At 42.5% G+C, this 18,039-nt stretch overlaps 1 protein-coding gene across 1 annotated transcript in view; it reads left to right on the top strand.

Annotated features, from left to right (window-relative positions):
* The window catches only part of zfhx4 (zinc finger homeobox 4), a 161,033-nt gene that overhangs the window by 18,187 nt on the left and 124,807 nt on the right, over positions 1-18,039 (top strand). The window contains exons 2-3 of the mRNA XM_042331822.1: positions 7,778-10,398; positions 12,402-12,904. Of these exons, the coding sequence (XP_042187756.1) occupies positions 7,824-10,398; positions 12,402-12,904 (3,078 nt within the window). The 5' untranslated portion in view covers positions 7,778-7,823. The remainder of the gene's footprint in view (positions 1-7,777; positions 10,399-12,401; positions 12,905-18,039) is intronic.

Here is an 18,039-nt window from a genome sequence, read left to right as displayed (position 1 = left end):
CAGGTTCCTGGGAAATGTCTTTGTTTATGCCTACTTTCACGTAATCTTTTTAAAGTTAAGAATGATGAGAATTTCTTATTTTGAGGATTACTATAAAGCCACAGTTGCATGGCAAAATCTACCTTCTTGACGAACACACGTCCGTGTGTTATTATACACATTCAGGTCTTATGTTCTTATGTTCTACCTATCTTTTTAACTAGATCTGAGGCTAAAACATTGCTAATAGCTTTGGAATGCTCACTGGGGTACCTGTGATTACATTTTATGAAGATAATTACAGTAGAGCTAGCCTTGAAGCAGGATACACTCCAGAAAAGTGTTTGAACTCTTAACATATATGGTGATTCTGGTTAGATGGCAGGAGGAAGAACCAGCATTATTGGGCAGAAATGACCTGATAATTATATGGGTATCTGTTTGGAACATAAATATCTCATGGGATGAAAATGTCAAAACCTGTAGCAACTGGAAGCCCATGAATAGGTTAAAGGAAAGCCGAGTCTTTTTTCTCACTTATTGTTCACATTATCCTTCAAAGCAATCCGAACGTCCACTGTAACTTTGAGAAGGGTTGAGTTTGGATGAAATTACAGATTCTGAGTAATGAGCCTTAAATAAACATGGCACCATTAATTGATAATTCATAGGCCAGATTAATGCTCTCGATCTTTGTGCTTGACTTTCAAAGACAACATGGATTTTGCAGTTAGGCTGTGTGTAAAGCTGGATTGCTAACTTTACATTAATTGCTGAATGGGGGGTTCTGGAGAGGGAAAGAGGATGATGTTATCAACAGACAAATGCTTGTAATATCAGCTGCAATTTACATAACCTTCAAGTACTTTCATATTGTATACACTTTGCATTATAATACAAGATGTGATTGACTTGTAGATTAATATTTATTTAGTGCAGGGAAATCAAAGGGATTAAGCAGTCATCATTTTAAATCTAATCCTTTGCATGAGCGAGACAAAGAGAGGGTGATTAATGTACAGGAGGCTGATGGAGGCACAGTGAAATATCGCTGTTTCATCTGTGCCCATTTATGATCTTAAAAAATAGTGCCACAGCTTCAAATGTAAAGCAAGCTTGTATTTAGGAACCTCGCTTTTCTTTCCTTGCGACTTGTATTATGCACGCCGCTCACCTTTAACCCCTCAAGTGCTAAGTTTATTGTATCTTTGGCTACAGGCCAGCATCTTCTATGGGATAGAGCTGACGAAAAATGATATTCAGCAAAATTTTTAGTATTTGGTATGAAGGGAATGAAAGCATAAATGATGGGAGGAGGAGGAAATATTATTTTTTTCCTCCAAAAAAAATCCAGTTTTGTTAAGATAGTAATAATCTGCAGACAGTGATTATGCACTCAAAGGGTCAGTGGTTCATCTTTGTGGGGGTGAATGCCCCCCTGCCTCCTGCCTGCCTCCCCAACCCCTGCTAGCTTGACATCTTCAACTCTGCAGCAAAAGACAAAACAAATGACTGTACCAAGCCACTTTACGCATGACACACATGTGCTGGAACCGTGTTCAGGAAACTCTGAAGGCACTGGGCTGTTCCTGTGAGTGCCAAAACAGTTACAGCTGAACAGTGTGCACTAATGGGGCTCAGACCCTTTCCATGACATGCAGTAGAGCTCCTGGTTGTGTTGTATTGTTGGTTGTGGGGAGAGATTGAGAGAATTAGAGGGGATGAGAAAGCAGCATCGGCCTTTTCATCAGAGATGAGACTGCACAAACTCGAGTAGCGCATAAGGGAGGATGCAGGAAAGGGTTTGTTAGAGCAGGCAGGTTGGAAATAGTAGATTACTACACTGGAGGTGACATGTTGTTCGAAATGGTGGTGGTGGGGCTGGGGGGCGCAGGGATTGGCAGTGTAGGTAGAGAGATATCACCCTTGCCTGTTAGGTTTAAACCCATAACACTGTATTTCACACTGCACGAGTGGAAGAAGAGAGCTTTGAAGGGATAGATAGTATTTCACACATCCATTCTTTGTCGCGCAAAAAAAAGTGAAAAGTGACAACCATTATCGTTACTGGCACTGTGCAAAAAAAAGTCTTGTGTTTAGACTTGGAGTGAAATCCATAGAAACTGTCGAGCTGAGACAGTGCAAGTCACATGTTATCTGGATTAGTAGTTACAAAGAAATCTGATGTGATAACTCATGTGAACTTTAATGAACAGGATTAAACAAAAGGCCAACTTCAAATGGTCAGGTAGCACACAGATCTCTTCACGGTTTATCTATTTATTTGTGTCTTTTTCTTCCCCTCCCTGAAAAGGCTTTGAAGGCAATTCAGCTTTTAATTTCTTCACCTTTTTTTTCAAACAAGACAGATGTGTATTTTGTTTCAGTCTCCCATTCAGACTTAATTACCTTCTTCGTCTTTGTGGTGACTTGGGTGGAAAGTTTGCGCCGAGTCAAAAGAGGTCGTCACACATTCTTTTGCAGTTCTCTTCATTAATTCATCCTTGCAGGAGCGTTTTCTTTCGTGCTGGGAAGGTAGAAGGGTGTAATAGAAGAGCCCTGAAATATCAGCAGGAAGCTCTAAGCTGGTTAATGCAGTATAATTGTCTGGACATAGACTGGCCTTTGTTTGTGCGGTTCACTTCGAATCAGCTGTAATTAACTCCAGAGTGTTTCCAGATTGCCAGCAAAAAAAATTACAGCTTTTCTGTTTTAAATTGGAGAGCTCACAAAGACATTAGCTATGCAGATTGATTTACTTTGATTTGCTCCTTTCTTGTGCAGTTCCTAAAAACTGTTTTCGGTTATTGCAAAATTACACAGTTTCTGCCTTTTTCATGTTCTACACTCATTTTAAAACAGTCTTGTTCTCAGCAAATGCATTTTAAGTCCATTATTAGCCAGAATTAAAACAGTTTGCAATTACATTTGATGCGTCAACAGTGTATCAAGCCATCAGCTTCCCTGAAATGATTTTGTTTGTGCAAATGAGGGTTTGGTTTGGTTTAGCAGCACAATCCTGTGTCATGTAGGGAGCGGCTGTAAGTTAAAGTTTAATTCTGGATAACTTCAAATGAGAGACGGCTGGTAAAGACTGAGAAGATAAAGGAAAATTTGCTTTTCTGAAGATTAGTGCATAATTGTTAGCCTAAGACACGTTACTTTAGATAAGAAACTTGAGGTAATCTAATGTAATTATTGCCTTTTTGTGGATATCAGGTACTTGCATTTAAGTGCTTGAGTAGGGTCAGTGTGGTAAAAGAAAAAGTTTAATACTGCGCAATGCATGGTAACGAAAATATACCACACCCTGTTAGGAGATAGCAGAGCTTCTAATCACTGATTGTGAATTAGGCTAAATGAGGTTACAGCACTGGCTTGGGTGCCCAGTATTATGTTTAATATCACAAAACTGGTCAGGATCCAGCTCAAAAGTCCATGCAAAATTGTTTTCATTTTTAGGTTTTAACAAAATAGCATTAAGTCTTAGTGTGGTTTTAGCGAGGGAAGAAAAGAGGTTCCTCAGTGCTGGTATAATACTGCATTGATGGATTTTTCATCAGTTGTCTTTATGTGGCAACAAATAAACAAGTATAATTACACTTGTGAAGGTCTATTCATTCCTTTGTCAGGATTAGATATATGTGCAGTTTTCACACTGATCCTCTCTTTTGTCTTTGCCTAACTCAGTATGACATATTGATAGAGGATTTGGTGTGGGGGGAAAAGGCCACAGCACAGACAGAGATGACCTTTAGGAAACTTGATATAATTCCGGCATAATTGTATTTGTTTTTAAGAGAGTTATGTAAGTTTTAACTTTGCGTGGGTTGAACTGGTGTTTTATGTGGGCAACTTTTAACCTGTGTCTAACAGTGTAAATAAAGAGTTGAAGTCAAATAAGGGAACCAAACAGCAGATGGAAAAACAAAAGAGCCAAGAAGGCTATTGGTCTTTTTTTTCCCAGCACTTAGCACTGTGGCAAACCTTGCATTCCTCTGCCATTATTCTCCTCTCTTGATCAGATCACGTTCTGTTTAATCACTTCTCAAACACTGTCTCACTGGAGCAGAGAAGAGGGCTGGGACGATCTCAATTAAAAAAAACAGAGGTATAATTGGCATTTGTGATTCTAGTTCTTTGTTCCAGTGGGAACTGAACATTCATTCAATGCTGAGACATTACCCTATTGTTTAACATGTACACTTTTTTGTTAGTTAATCTTAGTGTAGGTGCATCGATTATTTTGCTGGTAATTATTCACACTGTGTTTGCTGCGGGAGAGAAAAAAAGAGAAGTTAGCAATTCAAATGCAATGTAAAAAGTCAGTTGTGTTGTGTTTTGAAATGATCATATTGGGTAAAATGGTATATAAATTTGCAAAAGATGGTAGAAATGGTAATTGGATCAGAAAGGTGCTGAGAGCAAATGGGATTCTACATGTATATGATTATGGGTAAAATAGTTTTGAAAGAGGTAAATATTTATACAGCGTTAGTACAGTGATTAGGAATCATGTCCTGGAAGTTTGTAAGAACTGGAAATGCAGTCTGCTTGTTAACTGTGTTGGTACTGTTTGGGGTTGTGCATAGAGATGCATTGAGAATTTGAATACTTGAGTTGCTTTGACTGCAGAATGAATGTGTGTCCAAACAGCAGGTATCATGATCAGTGTTCAGGGGAATATAGCATATTTTATAATTTAACAGTTTTTAATGATTCACTATGTATTGCCCAGAAGTGTAGAGACATTCCCCATAGAGTCATTTAGTGCCTGAAGTGTTGAGAGATGCAACATTACATATCACAGTCTGTTGCATTTTGTCTTGTTTCATCAGTGTAAAGATTCCTTTTCCTAATTGTCTTAATTGAATTGTTTTGTCTGTGTGCTTATATAATACATTTAAAATATGCCAAGCTGCATCTTTCTGGAGCTATAGGTGGAAGCATTTACAAAGCAGCGAGGACAACTCATTTATCATTATCCGCTTTTCAAAAGATGAAATGAAATATGAGTTCTCCACACATTACAACATATTCTAAGCTTATTTCTGACGTAAATTATTCAGTGTTTCGGGATTTCAGCGTATGTGGGAACAGGAGTAGATAGTCTTGCTTGTTCACCAAATAAAAGAAAAGAGCAGTAAAGCGATTTTGTGCTGGAAATGGCAAGATAATACAGTAAGGAGCCCATTTTGTGTCTGTCCAGAGTTATCAAATGTGCATCAAACACTGGACCTATTAGTGCTGTGAACTCCTGAGAGTGTATTGTGTGTTGAGTGCTCAGAGTAGCCCAGATCTGCCTGTTGTGTTGCCTCTTCCGATGACTGTGAGGAAGCCTGAATCGTGTTACAAATCCCATAACCTCATTTCTGATGCAAATATTGTTGGTGTTAAATTGCCAAATGCAGAGGTAAATGTGCCTGTCTGTGAACTAATTAGAAAATTATTAGGTGTTCATGCTCTTTGTGTTGAGGTTCATTTCAGAGATGCTTTATTTCTGCTGCATGCAAGCCATGAGCATAATTAACCTGGAGCTCATCAATGATTAAAATTACACGCTAAGCTTTATGATATTCAATTCAGAGGCAATTAGACTGTCATTTTAGCCTATCTCAGACAGCAAAACTAATTTTAATTCATTTTCAATCTGTGTAAATCTTCTGATGTATCTTAAACTGATCATTTCCCTCTTTGACTTAGCTGAAGAGATTAGATTTGATTAGAGCAAAAAAAATTAAACAGCTATTCTTCAATGCTCAATAGTAGAAGACCTCACCCCCCCAAGCATTATTTAGTCAGAAGTTGTTTTAAATGAATGTCCTGAATTGCTGCATACTGGCAGATTATACGTAGCAACACAGTATGATTTCTGCTCTCAAGTAAGTGAATAGAGGTGTGTGCTTTTTAGTTCCCAGTATGGAAACATGCTGTCCTCTTGGCAGTGAATGTGACAAATTTCTTAATTTTGAGAATACTCACAGTGAGAGCATCATTTGCAGATTACAGTCAGCTTGTTTGTCCTTTTTGTTGCTCCTTGCCTTTGTCATGCTTTGAAAGTGAGAAGCACCGAAGTGGCTGACCGTCCTGCTGTTGTGTATAGTGCCATCATTCTGTAGGCTAGGAGATCTGCAAGGACTAGACACACTCAGGATCCATGCAAGCTTCCAACACTCTCGCTCCAGTCCACCAGACAATGAGGCTGAAGGATAGCAGGAGTTTTAGCCTGAACTTTCCTCGTGTGTTTTGCCCTGCTGTGAACCAGCAAAATGGCCCTTTACAGACACCTTCAGCATTTCCACTGAAGGGACTGTACGGGCCGTGGTGCCTGCCTTGAGAAAAATGATTGAAGGATTCTCATCGTCAGGACTTTCATACGATTTGCAAAAGATAGGAGCGAAGTTGATTGAGGCAGCCAGCCGCTGAGAGATGGGCAACACACCAGGATTGACAACATGAAAATTGTATTTGAAACGGTGTTCATTACGTTCGGTGGTGAGAAAATTTGACTGAGTCTCATTTTCCCCAAGGATGATAGGACTGGATGCACTAAATATTAATTTCTGTTTCTATGCCTATTGAAGTAACTGAAGCGTGGGGAAGAATCCTGATTGGTGCTTAATCAGGGCTTGTTAGGTACCTGCTGAGGGCTTTCAGAGAAGGAAGATTTGAAGTAAGCTGATTTTCTTGGTCAAACGAGACACGAAGGGGAGCATAATATATTTTTTCATTGTTGGCGCCATGATAATTTGTATTTGCTTACTCGTTTTTTTTGTGATGCAGGGCTTTCTGATTAAATGTACCTAGAGTTTTTTAAAAAATACAACCCTATAGAAAACTTAAAAAGATTTAGTGAAGGATTTAAACTACTATTATTATTATTATCATCAGGTTGGGGGCGGGGAAGGGGGTGGTGTTGAGAGGGAGAGAAGGTTTCTTTTTTTGTATTTATGCGGAAAATCCTGTCAAGAATGTACTTTGCAAAGGAAGCAAAAAGTATTCAAATGTTATCGCGAAGAAACGGTGAATATTTTGAGAGGCTTTAAAGCGCACTCTGATCTTTTGTAATCATTGACGAATATCTCCTGCTATAACTTTGAAGTCGATTCTTATATTGTTGCACGTTATTGTCACCTTGGTTTTTGCTGGTTTCCAATCGCCCTGTAATATTTGAAGCCCGTCTTTCATCTTGTTCATAAAAACAAAATCCCCAGATGTTTGCAGCAACTGTTTTATTATGGAGCAAAGAGGAAATTATTTTAGCCCCTTTGCCATGTTATTCATGTGAGCGCTTACTGCTGGGGATGCTGGGCATCAATCACTGCAAACGTATATCTGTGCAATGACAGACAGTAAGATTTCTGGGGTATTGTCTCTGGTGTACAATAGAGTAATTCATTTTAAAACTTTTATTTTGGAGTGAATATAGGAGAATACATGGGTGTGGGTGGGTGCATGTGTTTCTCTGTGTGCATGTGTGTGCGCTCATGTGTATGTTTGTGTGTGTCGGGGGAAGTGGGAGAGAGAAGAGAAAATTTGAGAGCAAATTCCACTCTGTATTACGTTGGACTGAGAAAATGACTTATTGTGTGAGAAGTAAACAGCTTTTAACCATGATTTTGGTGACATAATTAAAATTGATATGTTTAAGTCTGTACATCTGTTTTCAGTGCTGCCCAAACTATTTCCAGGGAGCAAATTTCCACAGGCCGTAAACTAAAGATAAGCTATTAGTGAACAATATCGTCATTTAATAAAATAGCTTCTCTCAACTTGTTTTTTTTATATATATATTCAGGTCCCTGACAGGCTGGATGAAATGAGATCCCCATGTAGCGATTGCCATGGAAACCTGTGACTCCCCTACTATCTCTAGGCAGGAAAATGGGCATAACACATCAAAGCTGTGCGGAACGACACAACTTGATAATGAGGTGCCAGAGAAAGTTGCAGGGATGGAGCCTGACAGGGAAAACAGCGCCAAGGATGACAACCTGAGAACAGATGAGCACAGAAGCAGAAGCTTGTTGGATTTCAGTGTGGAGAATGCTGCCACCACTCAGGTTACCTCAGCAAAAGAGATCCCTTGCAACGAATGTGCCACTTCTTTTTCAAGTTTACAGAAATATATGGAGCACCACTGCCCGAACGCCCGCCTTCCTCTTCTGAAGGACGACAACGACAGTGAGATAAGTGAATTGGAGGATAGTGATGTGGAGAATCTGACAGGAGAGATAGTTTACCAGCCTGATGGGTCAGCATTTATCATAGAGGACTCCAAAGACAGTGGGCAGAACGTGCAGCCAGAAATGAACAGTAAGCTCTTTTCCTCAGCATTTTTCCTGAACTCACTCGCAGCGGCTGAGGAAAAGAATGAGCAAACAGCCTGTGCACCAGTATCATTCTACCCACAAGTCATCAACACTTTTCACATTGCTTCATCCCTTGGAAAACCATTTCCTGCCGATCAGGCTTTCCCAAATACCTCAGCATTTGCAGGAGTTGGTCCTGTCTTGCACAGTTTTCGTGTCTACGACGTCCGGCACAACAGTGAGAAAGATTATCTCAGCAGCGATGGCTCGGCCAAAAACTCCTGCGTGTCCAAAGATGTTCCTAACAATGTGGACTTTTCCAAATTTGATGGTTGTATAAGCGATGGGAAAAGGAAACCAATTTTGATGTGTTTCTTGTGCAAGTTGTCTTTTGGTTATGTTAGGTCGTTTGTAACCCATGCTGTGCATGATCATCGGATGACCCTCAATGAAGATGAGCAAAATCTCCTAAATAATAAGTATGTCTCCGCCATCATACAGGGGATCGGCAAAGACAAGGAACCTCTAATAAGCTTTCTGGAACCAAAAAAATCAAATTCTGTCCATCCGCGGTATTCTGCTGCAAACCTCATGGGCCCCGATCCAACCTACCGTGGTTTGTGGAGTGCGTTTCACGTCGAAAATGGGGATTCTCTTCAGGCTGGCTTTGCGTTCTTGAAAGGAAGTGCGAGCACTGCTAGCTCAGTAGATATGTCACTGGGGAACAATCTGCTGCACAATGCTGAAGCCAACCTTGGGGGGCTGCCCAGTTTGGCCCTGAACACCCCAATTACCTCAGCGTCCCTCAGTCACTCGTCGCCTGGGTCAAACAAGCTGTCGGGCAACAAGGGCCTAGAGGGTAACAGTGAACAGGAGAAAGAAGCAGGTGTCTTGCATCCAGACCGAGAGTTCCGCATCAAAAGTGAACCTGTTGAGCCAGCAGATGATGACGATGAGACGTATTCGAATGACCCCGAGGATGATGAGGTATTGTTGTCAAGTGGATTTGTGGACCGCAGCGGTAACAAAGATTTCCCTCTCTCAAACCAAAGCATTTCTATGTCTCCTTTAATGCCCATTGCGCTAAACTTTAATGATAAGGGTACCTCTTCTTCCTCTCTGACTGTTTCTGATGAGCTACATAAGATAAAACAGCTTGCTGCACTGAAGGACAGTTGCAGTGATGATAATGACCATAGTATCAGTGGCAGGGACTTTGTGAGTGCCGGCAAAGACAACGCCACAACCCTTCAACCAAATGACATGATCCACGGAGACGACGACAGCCCTGGTTCTCATCACCAGTACAACTGTTTCCCCAACATGCTGGGAACAGGCGAAAACTCCCCGGGAAGTGGCGTAGAGTGTCCCAAATGCGACACGGTCCTTGGCTCGTCGCGCTCTTTAGGCGGCCACATGACTATGATGCATTCGCGGAACTCATGCAAGACGTTGAAATGCCCCAAATGCAACTGGCACTACAAGTATCAGCAGACCCTCGAGGCACATTTGAAGGAGAAGCACCCGGAGCCTGGCAGCTCCTGTGCTTATTGTAAGTCTGGGCAGCCTCACCCTCGGCTAGCCAGGGGCGAGAGTTACACTTGTGGCTATAAGCCCTTCCGCTGTGAGGTTTGTAACTACTCCACAACTACCAAAGGCAACCTCAGTATTCATATGCAGTCCGACAAGCACCTAAACAACGTCCAAAACCTACAGAACGGAGGAGTCGGCGAGCAAGTGTTCGGGCACACTTCCTCGGCAGCGTCCAGCAGCTGCGGAACTCCGTCTCCCTCCAAACCAAAACAAAAGCCCACCTGGCGCTGCGAGGTGTGCGACTATGAAACCAACGTGGCCCGCAACCTGCGCATCCATATGACCAGTGAAAAGCACATGCACAACATGATGCTGCTCCAGCAGAACATGAAACAGATCCAGCACAGCCTGCACTTGGGCCTGGCACCTGCCGAGGCTGAGCTCTACCAATACTACCTGGCCCAGAACATAGGCCTGACAGGCCTGAAACTGGAAAATCCAGCTGACCCTCAACTCACGCTAAATCCATTTCAGCTTGATCCAGCGACCACAACATCTTTGACTCCAGGACGTGGTTAGTACCTGTCAGGTTTCTTCCTACTCCCACCACAACATGCGCGCACACACACACACACGTATATGCAGGTACACATACACACACACATATCAGACATGCATGCACACACATATACACACACCTGTGTACACACACACGTGCGTACACACACTTTGTACAGAATTGCCATTTAGCAATTTGACTTCTGCCTGTGGTGTCTTTTATACAAGATCAAGATATTCCTGTCAATTTCCACCAACAAACAGTTACCAGACAGCCAAAATGTATCAAATGCATAATGTAAAAATCTCAGCAACGTGCCTTAATTCCTAATATTTCTTGCAATAATGGGAGTGTACTGTTGTTGCTTTCTATTTCAGTGCAGAAATTCTCTTAAATTGCAGGCATTGCTACCTTGAAAGGGTTGAAGTACACAACAACAACAATTTGCATTTACTTAGTGTTCATCACATAGGATAACTTCTCAGAGTGACAGTGACAGAAACCAAGCAAGGGATGAGGGGAAGGGGAAGTGATGATAGGCGTTATCGAAGAGGTAAGTTTTTAGGTGGGACTTGAAAACAGTCAGAGGGGGCAAGACAGAGAAGTAAAGAGGAGTGCCTGATGTGGGAAGGGGCAACAGGGGCAGATGTTGAATAGGGAAGGGGGGGGTGGGGTGCACGGGAGTGTGAAACAAAGACTTGAAGGAGGGCTTTGATCACATTTGGTGTGAGATAGGGCCCTAGGTAGTGAAAGTGGAGAAAATTGGTCATGGTCAGGGATCAGAGCTGAAGATTGAACAGAACACCAAGACTGTGTACATGTTCAAGGAGTTTGAGAGAGGGGTTTGGGAAGGTTGATGTTGGCATTAACCATGGAGGATGGTTTCTGTCTCGTCCAACTTAAAGCTGCAAGAGTTTACACAGGAAGAAATGGCAAGGCAGACGTATTTGCTACAAAGTGATTTTCCACAAGAGTTTGCTTGTGTAGGAAAGTGTATTTGATCTTACAATACAATTTACATTTATATAGTGCCTTTCTCTTCAGGATGATATCTCAAAGCGCTTGACAAAGCTAGATTAGCATCTATACAATGTTTTGTGCTTTTAATGGTTATTAAAAATTGGTCTCTTCCCCACCCCACCACCTCCATTGAAATTAATATATTTTTGCACCATTTCTATTAAGCTTATTTTTGGAAGAGCTAATAAATTCTTTACGTTTTACATTGAACCCCTCCCCTGGATTTGCTTAAAAGAAATATTCTGAGTGTACACCGGTGACTGATCAATGTCAGAGAAAGGAGTCAAATTCACGGAAAGCAAACGCTCGGACACTTTAGCCACAAAAATCATGCTTGCTAACTGTGCAATTAATATGGTTTCCATGGGTCCAGCACCCCCCTAGTCAGACAAAAACAAGGCTGCAATGTCACGGTGATTCATTGAACACTTGCCAGCCTCTTCATCAGAACATGTGTGGAAGTGGTTAACATTTAGCTGCACTTGTTATTTTACTGTAGGGCGAGATTTAAAAGGCGACACTTTGGTGGTAGACCTTTTTTATTTCTCTCTCTTTCTCTTTCTCTACTTCTTGGTCAAATAATTAACAATGACATCTGACCCAGTGCCTCTATCTTAAACCACTAAGATTTCTTCCTGAAAGTAGAATTAGCTAAGTGACGGTAAAGTGGAGCAAACGGTAAATGCACAGTGGTTTGGAGTTTGCTATTGATCAACTTTCATGTCTTTAAAAATACTAATTTGGGAATGACATCATGCCCAGTTGGAGTAATTAAAGCTATCTGATGAGGGAATTTAAGAGTTGAAAGGGATGATTGTAATTGATCCTGATTCAATCCTATTACAGCTTTTTATAGTTTAAGCTCCAGAGAAAGTAAACCCCCATGAAGGCTTTCTTTTACCAACTCCTTTGTGTGTTTCCAATTCACGGTACACTACAAGCTTTTCCTTTTTCTTCCCTAACAGCAAGCTATTCCCTTCTCATTTTTCTTTTTGCAGTTAATAATGAGCTGCCACCTGAGATGCGGCTCGCGAGTGGCCAGTTAGTGGGTGATGACCTGTCCTTCCTCACTGCCGGAGAGCTGTCACCTTACATCAATGACCCCTCACTGAAGCTGTTTCAGTGTGCAGTGTGCAACAGATTTACCACTGACAGCCTGGAGGCCCTGAATATACACGTGAACAGTGAGCGCACACTCCCCGAAGAGGAGTGGAAGGCCGTGATTGGAGACATCTACCAGTGTAAGCTCTGCAACTACAACACCCAGCTAAAGGCCAACTTTCAGCTGCACTGCAAGACAGACAAGCACATGCAGAAATACCAACTGGTGGCCCACATCAGAGAAGGGGGAAAAGCCAATGAGTGGAGGCTGAAGTGCGTAGCCATTGGGAATCCAGTGCATCTGAAATGCAACGCCTGTGACTATTACACTAACAGCGTGGATAAGTTGCGTCTTCACAGCACCAACCACAGGCACGAGGCAGCAGTCAAGTTGTACAAGGTAAGAAACTGACATTGAACCAATTTTGTATCACTTCAAAGAGACGGTAGCCAACAGCTTTAGTTAGCTGTCTAAACCATGCAACAACTTTCACTGATACAGGGTGATCACGCTTTGATTTTGGGTCCATGAAATTTGACACGACGTGTTGATGGAAGCACAGAAAAAATGGCGGCCAGGCATACCACCGGGTCATCTGTCCAGTAATGCGATCGCTTCTAGCTGATCGGTTGACTCCAGCCATTCACACTAGTGTTTCTAACAAGGTAGCGGCCGACCAGGCTATGCACATGCCAGAAGCCAAAAGTGTACTGCACATGCTGGAAGCCAGCTACGCAAGCGCTGGAAGGTGGCTGGTCAGTGCAGGAGCCTGGCTAGTCAATGTGATAAGCCGGCTGGTCAGTGCGGGAGGCTGGCCAGTTAATGCGATAAGCTGGCTGGTTAGTGTGGCGGACTGGCTAGTTAATGCAATAAGCTGGCTAGTCAATGTGGGAAGCCAGTCAGGAACCTCGGCGTTTTGTTCGACCCTGAGCTGTCCTTTCTCCCTCACATCCGCACCACAACTGGCACCGCCTTCCATCACCTCCGGAATATCGCCAGATTACGGCACTACCTCACCCCTCACGCTGCTGAAACCCTGGTTCACGCCTTTGTCACCTCAAGGCTGGACTATGGGAACTCTCTCCTCGCCGGCCTTCCCGGCACCTCCCTCCACAAGCTGCAGGTCATTCAGAACTCTGCAGCTCGTGTACTGTCCCGCACCAGGCTTCGGGACCACATCACTCCTACCCTCGCTCGCCTCCACTGGCTCCCCATCCCCCAGAGGATTGATTTCAAGATCCTCATCCTCACCTACAAGGCCATTCACGGCCTTGCTCCCTCCTACCTCTCCAACCTACTATCCCCCTACCTACCTGCCCGTAACCTCCGTTCCTCTGGCTCCGGTCTGCTCCACGTCCCCCGCCCCAACCGCCCTACTATCGGTGGTCGGGCCTTCAGCCTCTCAGCCCCGAGGCTCTGGAACTCCATCCCCCAGTGCCTTCGCCTTGCTTCCTCCCTTTCCTCCTTCAAGGCCGGTCTCAAAACCTTTCTCTTTGACCGTGCCTTCAGCTCCCCTCTCGACTCTCTTCCTCCTCCTCGCTCCCTCCCTTCCCTCCCCTCACCCTGACCATTTCCCCCCTCCTCGCTCCCTCCCCTCCCCTGACCATTTCCCCCCTCCTCTCTCCCTCCCTTCCCTCCCCTCACCCTGACCATTTCCCCCCTGCTCGGGTCATGACCCAACTGTGCAGCGCCTTGGGACGTCCTCCTGACGTGAAAGGCGCTCTATAAATGGAATCTTGTTGTTGTTGTTGTTGTTGAAGCTGGCCAGGAGGTGCCGGAAGCTGGATGTGCTGCTTCCTGTGAGCTAAAACTTTGTGACATTCTGTATCATAACTTTGGCAGACTACAAAAGCTGAACAATACCTTCTCTAAACTGCAGGTGCAGGTTTAGTGTCATCTGATAAGCAAGCTTTCCCTCTTGGTCTGTTGGAAAACACATGATTCCGCAGTTACTTGAGGATACCTGTTCTATTTGTTTCCACTTTTCCAAAAATCGAATGTGGAAACAATTCCAAGAGTGGAACCAAACTGGGACGCTACCCTGCATGAGGGGCACTATATAATGAAAGTTGTTGTCATTGTTGTTACTTGGTGTACATCAAAGGTCTGTATGTGGCACCTTGTAACTTCCTTACAGCCAAGAGGAGTGAGTCTGTACATACTAACATTATATGCATATGTTATATGTATATATACTATATGTATATACTGTATGCAGTATATCAGCACCTATTTCATGACTAATTTATAGACTCAGCAGCACCCATGTTAGAGAATAGTCTATTATTGGATTAGCTAATCAAACCTGATGCTGAAGGAGCAGTGGAATACCAGATTCCAATAGGTTATTGCCAGTGTTTGTGAGTTTCATTTCCTTCCGCACTTTGATAAGTTGCTTATCAGACTTGTATAACACTGTATAGTGAGCTTGCTCACCCAGTGGACACTCATGAAATATTACTCAGTCACGTCCGCTTTACATGTTCCTATCAGAGCTCATAGACTTCGAATGGTTAAAACAGTTTTGCGCAAAACCAAATTAGTCTTAAGTATTTAACAATTAGATCAAGACATAAATGAGTGTTCTTGATGTTGTGATAGGTAGTGCTTATTTTGGTTTGAAAAGAACGCCACTTCCTGGGTGTGGCTCAGATTTGCCAGTGTTTGGGACTCTTTAATTACCACATCAATGGTTTATGTAGAAAACAGCATCTGATAATGTTGACCTTTACGTGCCTCAACAAAATGGTTCAGAACTTTAAAGGCTGTTTGAATCATCAAGTCCTTCTTCAATATTTGATATCACGAGGAGCGTTCCAAAGAGACTGGGCATTTAAAAGCTTCACAAATGAATGTAATGACATGGACGGTCAGTAATGATCTCATCATCAAGGGCAGCATTTCTTTTTTTTTTGTCTGGATGCGTGAAAACCTCTATGATGGAGCTTCGGTGGCAGGAACTAAGCATGTCGGTCGACCCTTTGCGAAAAAAAAGAACACAGAAGCGTAAAGACAGGCATCTAACAGCCAGCTTCTTTCACTCATGCTTTGGTGGGTGGGAAAATCTAGAAGCATTTTCACCAGGGCATTGATTGAGTTGTCTAGATTTACAAAGCAACCTCCAGATTTTACCAAATGATTGATAACATTTGAAGTTATTGAAAAAATTATTTTCTGTGGAAGATTAAAATTCTGAATACATTAGATACTTGGCAATACCATTAATCATCTTTGACATGCAGAGAGTATAATTACAGAATCCATTCTTCAGATTTTATCTGTGTATTCACCCAGGACACCCAGCATTAACCAGAGTTACTTAGCATTCCACTGGAATACCACAGTGTAGTGTTTAGCAGATACAAAGATACAAACAAAATCCTATTTTTAATTAATAATAGCAAGGTTACAGACTCAAAAAAACAAATAATAGAAAACTCAGCAAGAAGGTTCAAAGGGAGGAAAGCTATGGCTAAAGATGAAAGTACTGATCTCTGGAAGACTTTCTCCCCCGCCAGTGCAGAACTCAACACGATTATCATCACTGTGCATGTTTTTAGAATCGCGTCTGGTCAGCAAAGCCTAAATAGTTACAACTGGTTTATTGACACAAAGCAGCTGCAAATATCTCATCCATTTTATTGATTCTGCTATTATTTCACTTGCTGTGGGGATGTAGGAACCTTGACAAGCACAACCCAGAAGGCATATCCATCATGCCAATTATATGACACATGAAGATTTTTTAAAAACTTTCGGGAGTCCTCGTAGACTGTTATTACAGCGCCACGGTTTTAAAGAGAGCCAGCCCCTGGGACTCAGTAGGAAGAGAAAGTCGAGTTCTTCAGAATTCTTTTTCAATTCTCAGCAGAAACCATCAAAAAACCCGTGGGGGGTTGAAAATCTGTCTTGCATGGGTGCAAAATAAACACGGAGGTGCAAAATAAACATGGGGGTAACTTTCAGTGAAGGAGCATAGAACTATAGAAGTATTATTGCCAGTGTTTTTATCCCAGTATTTCCTCCCACATTTTCACCTTTCACATTAAATCACTTGACTGAGTTCAGCAGATGGATGTTTCTTCCTGGTGGAGGTGGATGGATGTGCTGCACTGTCACCAGAAACTCAAGTCCTAGGGAGAAGTGGCCTGGTTTATTAATAATAATAGTAATCCTGACATTTGGTGTAGCGTCTTTCACAGCAGGACTATGTCCCAAAGCGTTGCGCAGCATATGCTGTAAAGTGTAGTGACTGTCTGTTTTGTGGGTGAATGATTTGACCCACAATTAGTCATCTTAAGCAGTGATATTTTTCTTTTTAGCCCAATCCCCCCTGCTGTTCTGTTAGGATTGAAAGGTTCAAAGGTACATCGGGCTGCACTGCGCTAAAGAGACAGCGATGCAACCACTTGATTTTTAAAACAATGTAATCTGCCCAATTCATTTTCTAATTTACTTATCACAGGAATATGCCTCTCTGCTCCTTGTCTACCCTATTGCTGGGCTACAGTTGCCCCAGTGCCATTGTGCATGTATCTGCCTTGGTAGTGAGTGCTGGCAGGTGACTCGACTATTGAGAGTCACAACTGAGCCTGAACTCTCTTCATCTGCCTGCTACCCACACAGGGATAGGGGACATTTACTGATGCATATAAATTGCTGAATGGAATAGAGGAAGGAAACCCAGATACGCTAAGGGAGCAGGGCAAAGGAGTTCAGGGTTGTGGAGGGTAATTTTAGGCAGATATCAGAAAATATTTACTATTGTGGAGGGCAACCGCCAGCTGGAAAAGGTAAACATGAGCGTGGTTGAGCCTAGGAAACTTCACTCAGGTGAGAAAGAGAAACGGTGCGATGTTGTATTGGAAAACTGGTAGGATTGCATTGTGGAACTACAGGCAAATCGCTCAAACTTTATGGATCACTTGTGAACCCTTAGTCACACTGCGATGATTCCCCTCAGTAATACTGTTCAAGGGGTTCTTCTCCTTTAGGTTTTACAATTGATTCCCCTTGTTGACACTGTATGAGAGATTTCCCTCAGACACTGTATAGGAGATTCCCCTTGTACAATTGATTGCCCTTTTTCAGACTGGATGAAGGATTCCCCTCGTTGACAGTGTATGAGGGATTCCCTCAGTCATACTACAGCTATGATTTTTGTCAGATACTTTACACTATTCTTCATCTGCAATGTGTGTTCTCTGAGGATAACTGAGTAGTTCTAGACTGAGAGTATTTCCTCATATGTGACCCCAAATTGAGATTCCTTCCGTTTACAATATCCACATTGCAATTCTTCCTGCGCCTTACTTTGCTTTTGCATTTTATACTGATATAAAGGGTATATACTGATATTATACTGATATAATCCCTTCTTCCCCGTAGAAGGGATTTTATACTGAGTTTACATTATATGAGGGATACACAGTAATGTTTTGATACCTGGACTCGCCTTCATCTGTACTTGCTTGACAATGGATTGATGGAATCACGTCAACCTCTTTGGTGATCTCAGTTCCTGTGTCAGATGG

This window comes from Callorhinchus milii, unplaced genomic scaffold, assembly GCF_018977255.1.
Source record: "Callorhinchus milii isolate IMCB2004 unplaced genomic scaffold, IMCB_Cmil_1.0 Scaffold2, whole genome shotgun sequence".
Taxonomy (NCBI): Eukaryota; Metazoa; Chordata; class Chondrichthyes; order Chimaeriformes; family Callorhinchidae; genus Callorhinchus; species Callorhinchus milii.
The sequence above is the reverse complement of the archived record's forward strand: the minus strand, read 5'-3'. Positions and strand labels throughout refer to the sequence as shown.